Source organism: Camellia sinensis, chromosome 12, assembly GCF_055761805.1.
Source record: "Camellia sinensis isolate YWXY chromosome 12, ASM5576180v1, whole genome shotgun sequence".
Classification (NCBI taxonomy): domain Eukaryota; kingdom Viridiplantae; phylum Streptophyta; class Magnoliopsida; order Ericales; family Theaceae; genus Camellia; species Camellia sinensis.
The window spans coordinates 163,313,965-163,328,050 of NC_138972.1; the positions used below are offsets into that span (position 1 = coordinate 163,313,965).

At 41.8% G+C, this 14,086-nt stretch overlaps 2 protein-coding genes across 2 annotated transcripts; both read right to left on the bottom strand.

Annotated features, from left to right (window-relative positions):
• Positions 1–2,051: 2,051 nt before the first annotated feature.
• LOC145804025 (uncharacterized) lies at positions 2,052–2,675 on the bottom strand. Its single transcript, XM_082897437.1, has 2 exons — positions 2,411–2,675; positions 2,052–2,269 (listed from the first exon to the last, which is right to left on the bottom strand). Exons 1-2 carry the CDS (start codon positions 2,673–2,675, stop codon positions 2,052–2,054), a joined length of 483 nt encoding a protein of 160 aa, XP_082753563.1.
• A 2,987-nt stretch (positions 2,676–5,662) lies between these two features.
• LOC145804026 (uncharacterized) lies at positions 5,663–6,274 on the bottom strand. Its single transcript, XM_082897438.1, has one exon. It carries the CDS (start codon positions 6,272–6,274, stop codon positions 5,663–5,665), a length of 612 nt encoding a protein of 203 aa, XP_082753564.1.
• Positions 6,275–14,086: the final 7,812 nt, after the last annotated feature.

Here is a 14,086-nt window from a genome sequence, read left to right on the forward strand (position 1 = left end):
TAAACATATGCATATATAGATCTAGCCCTAAGATTGGGCATATAAGAAAACATTATATACACTTTATCCCAAGTCAACAACTAGAATGCAAGCCATTATCTAGCAAAACACCACAAAAATGAACGGCTTCGACCAAGTGCCTGGTTATGCTTAGGCTGACAAAAGTGTGACGGCGACAGGACTAGGGCTGACCTCTAGGTTGGTTACCTACACAAACAAACATAACATAGGGTGAGCCAGGCTCAATGAACAATAGTACTTGAATGCTTCAATATTTAGTTATAATTGTAACACATCCAAAAGTATAAGTAATGTGGACTTCATGTGGTTGATCCGATTCTGTGCAAATTTACGGAATGACCTTGTTGCTTCACAACTTGACAGATTGGCCCTTGGCCTGATGGGTTCACACGTTCACAAATTGGCTCTCGTCCGTTCACAAATTGGCCCTCGGCCATTTAGATTCATAGCTTCACAAATGGGTACTCGGCCTCATAGATTCATATTTCAAAAGTTGGCCCTCGGCCTCATAGATTCCTATTTCACAAGTCCTTTCAATGGTTCCAAACTTTCACCTTGTTTCTCGACACATACATGGTCACATCGTTTCTTGTGAAGAACACAACAACAATAACAATAAGTATCAACGATATTAAAGGTGCATGATAGTACTATTACTCACAGTGTTGCTGCAGGGCACTAGTTCCTCCCGAAGCGTGTCCTGCACACATTCAAAACTTTTAAGTTAGTTAATTCCTCTTTGTTGAATTAGTTCCTGATTCACTCCACTTCAAACGAATTTACAAACATCAATACGTAGAAAATACAATTTCTAAACATATCCGAGGGTCGAGCATGCGAAACGGAGCGAACCATTTTTTCCAGCTTGGGCCGCACCTGCGGTTGTGAGCCCTACACGTGCGGCAAAGGGTCCCGCACGTGCGGCAATGATGCCCTACACGTGCCTTTTTAGCAGTGTTCAAGCCCAAAAATGCCTCATTCCCCACACGTGCGGCCATTACTCCCGCATGTGCAGTTCGGGTTCCCGCACGTGTGGCCATGACCCCCGCACGTGCGGCAATTCTGCTCAAAATAGTCCGCAAATTCCCTCAAAATTCCATTTTTGTGTAGGTATTTTTAGAGCCTCAAACCTAACCATAAATTGCTTGTATAAAGTCCTAAATTCATGTAACTGGGAATCAAAATAATACATCAATTGAGTATAAGTTAGATCATTATTCTTAAGTTCATAAACACATTCAATATCATGAGATTTCTAACTTTACTCACACATATACACAAAGCCATGCCTCATATTTTAATTCAAGCAAGGAAATTGAAGGAATAGAGGGTAGCTTCTCATAGACACTTCAAATTGAATCAAAACATTCAAAAATAAGGTTATTTTACCAATTCACTTCTTACACACACATAACAACATGATCCCCACCCTTAAGTGACAAGTTTATGAGGATATCTCACACAAATTAGGAAAAGAAGAGTTGTAGGAGTTAATTAAGATAAACACTACATACCTGAAGCTTAAATTTCTGAAATTCCCAACTTTTTGATGATCTTCCACCTCTTCCCTTCAACCCTTCTCTCCTCAAATGTTTTCTCTCTCAGGAGCTATGTTTGAGTTAGGAACTCTTCTTAATCAAATGGTCAAAGAACATACATATATTCATAAGGAGACGATAGGACGAAAATCAATCGTTTAGTCATACCAAATTGAAATTTCTCAGGAAGGCTCATTATTACTTAAAAATTATGCTTACTGCAATTGTGTAGTCAATTTTGGATTATCAAGTCTCTATGGCGCTCAATTTCTGATTTAACATTCTAATTGTAACAGATACTTTCCTTACCTAACAGATACAGGCTCAATTCTTAAGATATATCTATTTAAACTTAACTTCTCATGAAGCTTCACATTAAGCATTTGAAAGCACAGAATAAGAGACTAAAAATATGTCAGTTTCATATGTGAGGGTCGTGTTATTACACTTTTCCCCCCTTAAATAAGTTTGGTCTCTCAAACTTGTTTTACCTTAAAACGGAAATAGATGCGGATATCTGTGTCGCATTTCTTCTTCCTTTTCCCAAGTTGCTTTGGTCCCATAATGCTCTTGCCATTCAACCTTTACCATTGAAATTTCGCGATTCCGTAACTGTTTCACTTGTCGGTCCAGAATTCGAATTGGTTTTTCTTCATAAGTTAGCTTGTCATCCAACTCAATTTGGTGGTAATCAATGACATGTGACGGATCTGGAAGGTATCCTCAAAGCATAGAGACATGAAACACGTTGTGTACTTGACTCATATTTGGCGGAAGGGCAATCCGGTAAGCTACCGGACCCACTCTTTCCAAAATTGAAAATGGACCAACATATCGGGGTGTTAACTTACCCTTTTTTCCGAATCTTGGATGTCCTTTCATTGGAGTGACCTTTACAAAGACATGACTATCCACTTCAAATTCCAAATCCCTTCGTCGATTATCTGCATAAATTTTCTGTCTACTTTGGGCAGTTTTCAATCTTTCCCGAATAATTTTAACCCTTTTACTTGTTAACTGAACAATTTCAGGCCGAAGCAAGGATTTATCTCCAACTTCAGCCCAACACACAGGAGAAGAACACAATCTTCCATACAAGGCTTCATAGGGTGCCATTTCAATACTCGAGTGGTAACTATTATTGTACGCAAACTCTACCAACGGTAGATGGGTTTCCTCCAACTTTCTTGAAAATCTAACACACACATTTGGAGCATATCTTCCAGAGTTTGTATCGTTCTCTCGGATTGACCATCAGTCTGAGGGTGGAAAGTTATGCTGAACTTTAATTCTGTACCCATTGCTTCCTGCTGACTTTTCCAGAATCTGGAAACAAACTTTGGATCCCTATCTGACACAATTGAGACTGGAACACCATGAAGTCTCACAATTTCATTCACATAAATTACTGCCAATTTATTAGCATTATACTGATTCTTCACCTGTAGGAAGTGAGCGGACTTAGTTAATCGATCTACAGCGACCCATATAGAATTCAGACCCCGAGGTATCCGTGGTAACCCCACAACAAAATCCATGGTCAGATGTTCCCACTTCCATTCTGGGATTGGTAGGGGTTGCAAAAATCCTGCTGGTCTTTGATGTTCCGCCTTTACTTGGTGACATCGCAAACACTTAGAAACGAATTCCGCGATCTCCTTTTTCATACTTGGCCACCAAAAGTTTTGTTTCAAGTCCTGGTACATTTTAGTACTTCCTGGATGTATTGAAAATCTCGAGGCATGTGCTTCTTCCATTAGTTTCCGTTTAAGTTCCAATACATTGGGGACACATATTCGATTTTGAAATTTGAGTACTGAATCCATGAAGCTGAACCCTGATTTTGGTTTTGTCCCCATCTCATCACATATCTTCCTCAGAGTTTCATCCTTCATTTGATGTGACTTGATCTCTTCAAGTAAGGTCGGTTGAGCCATTACTGCTGCTATTGCAGCCTCTTATCCACGTACCGCAAGATCCACATTCATTTTATCCAATTCAACTACCAATTCCTTTTGCTCCGTAAGTAGGGTTGCCAAATCTCCCTTATTTTTCTGACTAAGTGCATCTGCAACCGTGTTGGCTTTACTAGGATGGTAATGAATCTGCAAATCATAGTCTTTAATCAGCTCTAACCACCATCGCTGTCGCATGTTCAACTCTATCTGGGTAAAAAGGTACTTGAGACTTTTGTGATCGGTATAGACTTCGCAAGTAGTACCATACAGATAATGCCACCATATCTTCGAAGGAAAAACTACTGCTACTAGCTCAAGATCGTGTGTAGGATAATTCTTCTCATGGGGTTTCAATTGTCGAGAGGCATAAGCGATAACTCTTCCATTTTGCATAAGTACACAACCAAGCCCTTTATGCGAAGCATCACTGTTAATTACAAACCCTTCGGTACCGGATGGTAAGACCAGAACTGGTGTTGTAGTCAACTTTGTTTTCAACTCCTGGAAAGCAATTTCCCGCTCTTCTAACCATTCAAATACCACTCGCTTTCGAGTCAGTTGTGTGAGCGACACCGTGATTTTGGAGAAATCTTGCACAAACCTCCTGTAATATTCGGCTAATCCCATGAAACTACGTACCTCAGCTACATTGGTAGGAGTTGGCCAATTAACAATCGCCTCAGTTTTGTGTGGATCAACAGAGACTCCTTCCTTTGTTATGACATGACCCAGAAATGCCACTTCTTGTAGCCAAAATTCACATTTCTTCAACTTTGCATATAACTTCTTCTCTCGAAGTGTTTGAAGGATTAAACGAAGATGACCCTTATGAGCTTCGGTATTCTTCGAGTAAATAAGGATGTCATCAATAAATACTACCACGAACTCATCCAAATAGGGCTTGAATACACGGTTCATTAAATCCATAAAAGCTGCTGGTGCGTTCGTTACTCCGAAAGGCATAACCAGAAATTTGTAATGGCCATATCGGGTTCGAAAAGCTGTCTTCTCAACATCATCAGCTTTGACCTTCAATTGATGGTAACCAGATCGCAAATCAATCTGCAAAAAGACCTGTGCCCCTTGTAATCAATCAAACAAATCATCGATCCGTAGTAGTGGGTACTTATTCTTGATCGTTACCTTATTGAGTTCCCTATAATCAATACAAAGCCGGAGTGTTCCATCCTTCTTTTTCACAAACAGAACCGGTGCACCCCAAGGTGATACGCTCGGGCGGATGAACCCCTTATCAAGTAAATCTTGCAATTGAACCTTTAATTCCTTCATTTCAGCTAGTGACATTCTATACGGAGTCTTAGAAATGGGTTGGGTTCTCGGCGCTACTTCAATTGTAAACTCAATTTCACGGTCTATCAACTGCCCTGGTAATTCTTCTGGAAAGACATCCGAAAATTCCCGAACAACTGGAATCGCATCTTTATTTCCATTCATTTCTTGCCCTCCCAAAACAATGCATAAATACCCCCGACACCCTTTCTGAATTAATTTACAAGCCTTTACTGTAAAAATCAAATAAGGTGGAGGAGTCACTTCCTATCCCTGAAAAATAGACTTTGTTTGTCCCGGAGGGTAAAAATTGATTTACTTAGTCAAGCAGTTTATAATTGCACCATAATTACTCAACCAATCCATTCCCAGAATAACATCAAAGTAGGTCATGTCAAGAGGTAGCAAATTAGCATACACCCGAATATCCCCAAGTTGGAGTTCACACGCAACATACATAGAAGTGCAGATCATAGAATTCCCCAAATGTGAGGTTACACATAACACTTAAGGTAATACTTCCGCACATCTATTTAAATTTTGAGTAAATAATTTTGACACATAGGAATGGGTAGAGCCAGAATCAAATAAGACATCAGTAGAGTGACCATAAACAATAGATGTACCTGACACCATGGTTGCAGCCTTGGGCACATCCCCTGGAACTAATGCAAATACCCTGCCCTGTCTTACGGTGTCTTTATTGTTAGCAGGCTTGGCAGTTGGTTTGGTGTTAGGGGTTGGTCTAGACCCCACAAAACTTGTAGCAGTTCTATTGCCCTTTTGTTGAGTCCACTGCGGACAATCCCTTACCAGATGACCCATTTTGCAACACTTGAAACAGGCTTCAGCCTTCTAATGGCAAGTCCCACGATGCTGTCTTCCACAGTCTGAACACACAGGAGTGGAGTTTTGAGCCGGGGTGGTGATGCTGGACTTCCCTAAATTATGCTTCTTATTTGGTGGAGTAATTGATCCCTTTGACCATTGATTGTTTTGCCTCTTCCCTTTCCACTCAGAAATCCGATTCTGAGCCGCAAGGTTTCCTTCTGCTATAACCGCCCTTTCTAGCACATCAACATAAGTAGGTAGCTTTAACATATTGACCCGGTCTAGGATAGCACCCCATAATCCCCCTTCAAATTTCTGTGCCTTCCTGTAATCTGTATCCACCATATGAGGCACAAACCGAGCTAGTTCTGCAAATTGGGCTTCATATTCTGCAACAGTCTTACTTCCTTGTCTAAGTGTTTCAAATTCAGTCACCTTTTTATCTCGCATACTCTGGGGAAAGTACTTATCATAGAACATCTCCAAAAATCTATCCCATATTAAGCCTTGGTGCACAGTTCTCGTAAGCATCCACCATCTTCGTGCCTCATCTTCAAGAGTGAAGGCGGCAAGTTGCACTTTCTGGACATCGGTACATGGAAATACTTCAAACAGTTCTCTATTCCCAGCACCCATGCTTCAGCTTTCATCGGTTCTATTCCTCCCTTGAATGACGGTGGTTTCATCTTTTTAAACTCCTTTGTGAGTGTAATGGTTTGGTCCTCAACATGAAAATCTTGTACTACCGGTGGAGGTACCGGTGGCGGTGGCGGTTGCGGTTATTGCTGTTGTTGCCGTAAGGTCTCTGCCATTTCCATAATCATTCTTTCCATTCTGTCTAACTACGCCGAAGTAGCATCTTCCGGATCTTCTGCCCTTGTTCTCACCATAACCTACATAACATTCAACTATATAATACACATAGTTCAAATTGTTAGCATTAGCAGAGTACATTTAACGTTGCCGTTGATCTTTTCATATGTTTTCAGGATGTCATGCATAATGCCTAAGTCTTTTCTAGACATCCTAAAGCTCAAAGGATTCGTGTGTGAGATAGCAACTCGTGCTCTGATACCACTTATCACACCCCATGCTCGCCCCTAAAAGTTTTGGCATGACCTAATCAGAAATGGACACTTAACCTGATATATAACATAGCGGCTTAAACGGAAGCATTGATATCATACAATAGTATATAAGAAGATATCACATCCATTGAGCTACTATTACCATGCCAGGATCACAGGGGTTGCAAAAAAGAAATACACATTCGAGAGCTAGTTATAAACATGTGCACATACAGATCCAGCCCTACGATTGGGCATATAACAAAACATTATATACACTTTATCCCAAGTCAACAACTTGAATGCAAGCCATTATCTAGCAAAACACCACAAAAATGAACGGCTTCGACCAAGTGCCTGGTTATGTGTAGGCTGACAAAAGTGTGACGGCGACAGGACTAGGGCTGACCTCCAGGTTCGTTACCTACAGAAACAAACATAACATAGGGTGAGACAGGCTCAGTGAACAATAGTACTTGAATGCCTCAATATTTAGTTATAATTGTAACATATCCAAAAGTATTCGTAATGTGGACTTCATGTGCTTGATCTGATTTTGTACAAATTTACGGAATGACCTTTTTGCTTCACAACTTCACAGATTGGCCCTTGGCCTGAAGGGTTCACATGTTCACAAATTGGCTCTCGGCCGTTCACAAATTGGCCCTCGGCCATTAGATTCATAACTTCACAAATGGGCCCTCGGCCTCATAGATTCATATTTCACAAGTTGGCCCTCGGCCTCACAGACTCATATTTCACAAGTCCTTTCCATGGCTCCAAACTTTCACATTGTTTCTCGACACATACATGGTCACATCGTTTATTGCGAAGAACACAACGTCAATAACAATAAGTATCAACGATATTAAAGGTGCATCGATAGTACTATTACTCATAGTGTTGCTGCGGGGCACTAGTTCCTCCCGAAGCGTGTCCTGCACACATTCACAACTTTTAAGTTAGTTAATTCCTCTTTGTTGAATTACTTCCTGATTCACTCCACTTCAAACGAATTTACAAACATCAATAGGCACAAAATACAATTTCTAAACGTATCCGAGGGTCGAGCATGCGAAACGGTGCGAACCATTTTTTCCAGCTTGGGCCGCACATGCGGCTGTGAGCCCTGCACGTGCGACAAAGGGTCCCGCACGTGCGGCAGTGATGCCCCGTACGTGCCTTTTTAGCAGTGTTCAAGCCCAAAAATGCCTCATTCCCTGCACGTGCGGCCATGACTCCCGCACGTGGGGTTGGTGTTCCCGCATGTGCGGCCATGACCCCCGCACGTGCGGCCATTCTGCTCAAAGTAGTCCGCAAATTCCCTCAAAATTCCATTTTTGTGTAGGTATTTTTAGAGCCTCAAACCTAACCATAAATTGCTAGTATAAAGTCCTAAATTCATGTAACTAGGAATCAAAATAATACATCAATTGAGTATAAGTTAGATCATTATTCTTAAGTTCATAAACACATTCAATCTCACATGATTTCTAACTTTACTCACACATATACACAAAGCCATGCCTCATATTTGAATTCAAACAAGGAAATTGAAGGAAGAGAGGGTAGCTTCTCATAGACACTTCAAATTGAATCAAAACATTCAAAAATAAGGTTATTTTGCCAATTCACTTCTTACACACACATAGCATCATGATCCCCACCCTTAAGTGACAATCTTATGAGGATATCTCACACAAATTAGGAAAAGAAGAGTTGTAGGAGTTAATTAAGATAAACACTGCACACCTGAAGCTTAAAATTCTCAAATTCCCAACTTTTTGATGATCTTCCCCCTCTTCCCCTCAACCCTTCTCTCCTCAAATGTTTTCTCTCTCAGGAGCTATGTTTGAGTTAGGAACTCTTTTTAATCAAATGGTCAAAGAACACACATATATTCATAAGAAGAGGATAGGACGAAAATCAATCGTTTAATCATCCCAAATTGAAATTTCTCAGAAAAGCTCATTATTACTTAAAAATTATGCTGACTCCAATTGTGTAGTCAATTTTGGATTATCAAGTCTCTATGGCCCTCAATTTCTGATTTAACATTCTAATTGTAACAGATACTTTCCTTACCTAACAGATACACGCTCAATTCATAAGATATATCTATTTAAACTTAATTTCTCATGAAGCTTCCCATTAATCATTTGAAAGCACAAAATAAGAGACTAAAAATATATCAGATTCGTATGCGAGGGTCGGGTTATTACAAGGTAAGTCATTGCCAATTGCCCTTGTAAGGTACCTTCACTTCCTAGTTATTACGTTGCATTTTAGCTACTACATTGCTTTGCATATAGCATCTATCGCATGCATCTACCGCATATCCATTTTATCGCCTGCATCCTTTCCATGTTAAGTTTAGTCTGGCATGTGCCCATACTTTTTGCATTAAAGCATGGTTCTGTGATTATGTGTACGTGCCTATTCCACTAAGAGAATTGTGGTCTGAGGGTGTCGGCACCATTTCTGTGTTAGACGTGGTCTGTTTTGTGTTTATGCCTTTTCTAAGTAAAAATTTTGTTTGGCCGTGTGCCTTATTCATTACATTCATTGCATCCATTGCATTGTAGTTTGTTGCATTCAGTTGCATTGTCCATCTATCACTTCCGCCTTTCCATGTTAAGCTTGGTCTGGTATGTGCCTATACTTTTCACATTAAAGCATGGTTCTATGTTTATGTGTACGTGCCTATTCCACTAAGGGAATTGTGGTTTGAGGGTGACGGCACCATTTCTGTGTTATATGTGGTTTGTTTGTGCTTGTGCCTTTTCTAGGAAAAATGTGGTTTGGCTACGCCCCTTTTTCACTTCATCCATTTCATCCATTGCATCATATTTTAGTCTGTTGCATCCAGCATCTAGGATCACGATCTTTCCTTAGCAGATCATTCCTCACTTATATCACGCTACCCACTTACTTGTATTTTGTGTTCTGTCTACGACATACATAGTTCCGCACGTGTACGCGCCTATTCCACTGAGATTGTGGTTTGAGGGTGTCGGCACCTTTTCTATGGTAGGCACGAAGTTCAATCTTGCATCTCCATCCCTTCATGATATTTGTGTGGTTTTGTACTGCTTGTGGTTTGATCATCTCAAATGCATTGCATATTGTTTGCATTGTTTTCATAATGTTACATGTCATTTTGCATTGCTCATGCTATTTTACGCACCCTCACCTGCACTTCTTAGTGCATTGCATCGCGCTATCTTGTGCATCTTATCAGCACTTGTTAGTGCATTGCACTGTATTCCGCATTGTTATGCGCCACACTTAGGTTGCATTGTCATGCGTTCCTCGACTTGCGTTCTTGCGCACTTTTCGCTTGCATTGCCATGCATTGTTTCTGACGATATTGTACCAGTTGAGTTTCTTCCTCTTTCAGGAATGATATCGTATGTACGGTTCATTTGAAGCTGGTGCGACCAGATGAACCGGACAGGTATTGTATTCTCTGTGTGAGACGTAGCGAGAATTGTATAATTCTCTTACATTCTTACTGCATGAAATGTAGTTTGATATGCATTCTTGCTTAAAATTGTTGCATTTATCGTGTGTATTTGCTTCATTATAGTTTTCTTCGCATGATCATAAGTTATGTTCGGCCTCGTGCATGTCTTTTGCATTCTGCCCCTGCCTGCGAGCACAGCTCTTTGATTATCTTGCCTGTTTGTCTAAATCTTCGGCCTTGTCAAAAATGGGTCGTCTTTGGGTTTTGACATTCACTGCCGTCACTTATGACTTTCGAGTTCTGGCAAAGAGGGGCAACTGTAGACACCCCATTTTTGACCGACCTTAAGACTCAGACGTCATTGATTGAGCGCCCGGTGATTGCGCATGTTGTGCTCGTTTTGAGGTTTCGGAGTTCCTAGCTAAAAGCCTCATCTCCGGACCTCGGGACTCTTTGTCCTTTGACTCGGTCTGCGGAGTAAGTTTTGTTTTCTCTTCCCGGAGGAAGGGAGAGGTCTTGTAGACCATCTCTTAGTGATCGTGGACTACTTTTCGTGGTCGTAGGCCACAGTTCCTATTTGGAGACTAGTTTTTTGTTTTCGGAGCCGTCGGCCGTGCGCCTCGGTTCAGGACCGCTTAACATTCTCCGTTTGGCCCAATTTTGGTACACACCTTGTTTCCTTTGTCTAGAGGAACACTGTGGCCCGGGAGACCACTTTTGTGGTCACACGCCGCTTTCGATGCTCAACAGCCAGTTTTCGGGGCCTCCGGCCGCGCGTTTTGACTCCCGAACTCTCATTTCGCATCCGTCTTGGTTCATTTTTGGCATGGACCTTGTTTTCATTGTTTGGAAGGTGGTACAAGGGTGGGAGATCACTTTTTCTCCTTGGATACCACTTTTCCCGTGCTAGTCGATTTTCTTGTCAGGTAACTGGTCTCCTTTATTTTTGGGCCACAATTGCTGGTCTCCCACCACACCACTAGCTTGCATTCAGTTGGGAGACCACCAAATGGGATGGCTGACCACCTTTCATTGGGTTGAACCTTTTGAACTGGTCAGCCAACCAGGGGAAGTGGTCGGCCAACCACCTGAACTGGCCGGCCTGCCTCCCCCAGTCTTGTCTCTGTGAGTTGTTGCCAGCTGTGCCAGCTGGATGGCACAGACTGCATCCTCCATACACATGTATGGACGATCTTTGGCCTTGGTTTTTAGCTTCTTTGAGAAGCTAAGACCTTGTATCTCTATAAAGGAGGGCCTCCCCCTCCTTTGTGAGGGTTTAGAATTTGGTTAAAGGCATACCATATATCTCTCCCTTTATCTCTCTATTTTGGCCCAAAAAAGTGTATTGTTCTTGCACCTTTGCACACCACCTCATAGACTAACCCTTCCACCATTGCTTGGAGCTTCTTGGAGGCCATTTTTAGAGGTTAAGAAATTGGGTTTTGGGTCCAGAAGTTGCTGCCTTGCTGTGCTTCAAGGGTAACACACCTTTTCCCTCTTTTAAGCTTTATTTTGATCCATCTCTTAGCCTTATTTGCATGAATATTTGAGCTTTGTTGTCAACTAAAAAAAGTCTTTTTTGGAGGTCCTTTTCATGTTTGTTTAAGGTCATTTTCCTGTTGGGGGTCATCTACCCTCTTGTATGCTTCATTTAGTCTTGTTTTGAGCCATGCCTTAAGGCCTTTGTGTTGACCTTTGTTTGGCCTTTGAGCCACTAAAATCCAGCAGATTTTTAGTGGTTGGCATGCTATTTTGAGGGCCAAAAGCAGAGAGGGGATACCCTCTCTCTTTTGGCCTTGTTTGTTGGCATTTTTAGCCTTTCAAAGGAGCCTTCATTTGCACACCCCCAAGACTTGTTTCAAGCCCTTTTTAGTGACTTTTAGGGCCTGCCTAGGCTCTGTCCAGAGTTTGTTTTGTCACCTTGGGTTTGTCTCTTGCATGTGTAGAATAACCCCTCTTATAGCCTATCAAAGGAGCATAACATTCTTGCATGCATTGATCATGTTTCAGTGGGTTTTTGGGATTTATTTGGCATTTGATGTCTCTAACTTTTTCTGGTTTAGTTGCCTCTTGATTGCTTCATATGCTTGTAGTGTAATCCATGTTCACTAGCTCACATTGTATGTTGTTTTGGCCCTTGATTCTAGCATATTTTGGCCATGTTCTAAGCTGATTTTATTCATGATTTGGGCTACCTTAGCTCTGTTTTGAGGTCCCATGGTCGAATGATGCTTGCCATGCATGCTTGTAGTGTAATACCCTTGCCTAGCTTCGAGTTTTGATGCCTCTTGCATGCTTAACTTGAGTGGTTTTCATGTTTTGGCATCATTGAACATGTTATTTCAGAGCCTATACTTGTGCCATATTCCCATGTTTTTCACCCTTTAAATGCGTTTCAGAGTTGTGCTTGTGTGCCTCATTTTTGGGCTATTGCACGAGCATCATTTTTGTGCATTGCAAGCCATCATTTTAGTCCATTTTGCCACTGTTTTGGGTCTGGATAGGCACTGTTTGGGGTTGGTTTGGTCATTTGGGCACCACTTTGCATACCTCTAGTGTAATACACTTTACTAGTTTCGGTAATTGTGCCATCCAACATGAATCAGGTGAGTTGTTTGCATAATTCGGGACCATCTTGTATGTCATTCCAGAGCTAGAGCATGTGTCACTGTATGCCATATTTCATCCTTGTCATGCTTTGGTAGAGTTGCACTTTGTTCCTTATATTTGGTCCCTTGCATTTGTGCATGTTTGCATGTACCTTATTGCCTCATTCTCATCATAATTGCCACTGATTTGGGTGTGGCTGAGGCCCATTCATTTTGGTTTAAGTCCATTTTGCATCGAGTATGCCATTGTAGTTTCTAGCATTGAGCACGCCGCGTTGTCGCATTTTTGATCATTGAATTGCTCATGCCTTGTTCACTTCGTTGTGTATGATAGTCTTCACATGTGCATTGTGTATGACATATAGTATCATGTGCATTGAGTAAGCCATTGTTAGTTCGTAGCATTGCGTATGTTAGTTTGCATGTTTGCACGTCATCCTTTTCATGTTTGCATGACTTGGTTGCATCGCCTTAGGATTGCATGCTAGAAGTCGCATTGTGCATGTCATTGTTCGTCGCATTGTGTTCGAAATAGGGGTTAGTCCGAACACGGGAAACGAGGGATGTCACGTACTCAAAGTGACGAAATGTGCCTCGGTTCCCGATCACCGACCCTCTTGACTTCCCATGATGAAGTTGTTGGCTTTAGGTGCTTATGTGTGCATTCATGTCACATTGAGTCGTGCAATTTGGCTCCTCGGCCATCACGCATTGGGATGCGTGATTGGTGCCCCAAGGGTCAAGGACTACACCCCCTAGAGCTTACGTAATGACAAGGAGAGTGGTCTTGCACACATGTGTTTCAAATACTTTGCCGTGCCTCTCTTTCCCTTTGTTGCCGAAAAACAGAATCCAGGAGAAGAAACAGGTCGGCCGACCAGGTTTTCTGGCAAGCCGACCACCTTCTTTGGTTTCCACCACAAAAGGTGGTCGGTAGTTGGTCTCCCATGCCTATAAGCTGGTCGGCAGCCTTCCCGCAGATTCCCGGGGTAGAGTTTCATCTCCTTGGAGCCTTGTGCAAGTTTCTGAGATCGATTGCAAACAAAGGCGAGTTGGGGCATCACGAGGGATTTCCGAGCAAGGCAACTCGAGCATGCACGCATCCATTATCTTCCAAAACAGAGCTGAGGCAGTCCATTTTACATAGTTTGCATTCTAGTTTAGTTAATTTGTTAATTAGCTAGTGTTGTGTAATAATTAGTTAATTCGATTCTGTATTATTTATTCAGACCCTCCGAGAGAGGGCAATGTTGTAATAAGTGTGCATGTGTGTGATGCATGTCTTCCAACCCCACGTCTTTCTCCC

Excerpts from the sequence above, each read along its gene's own strand:
- LOC145804025 (XM_082897437.1), bottom strand. The coding sequence starts at position 2,675 with ATGGCACCCTATGAAGCCTTGTATGGAAGATTGTGTTCTTCTCCTGTG. Across the intron at positions 2,270-2,410 it reads TCCAAGATTCGGAAAAAAGG|ATCCGTCACATGTCATTGAT; the intron begins GTAAGTTAACAC and ends GATACCTTCCAG.
- LOC145804026 (XM_082897438.1), bottom strand. The coding sequence starts at position 6,274 with ATGGGTGCTGGGAATAGAGAACTGTTTGAAGTATTTCCATGTACCGAT.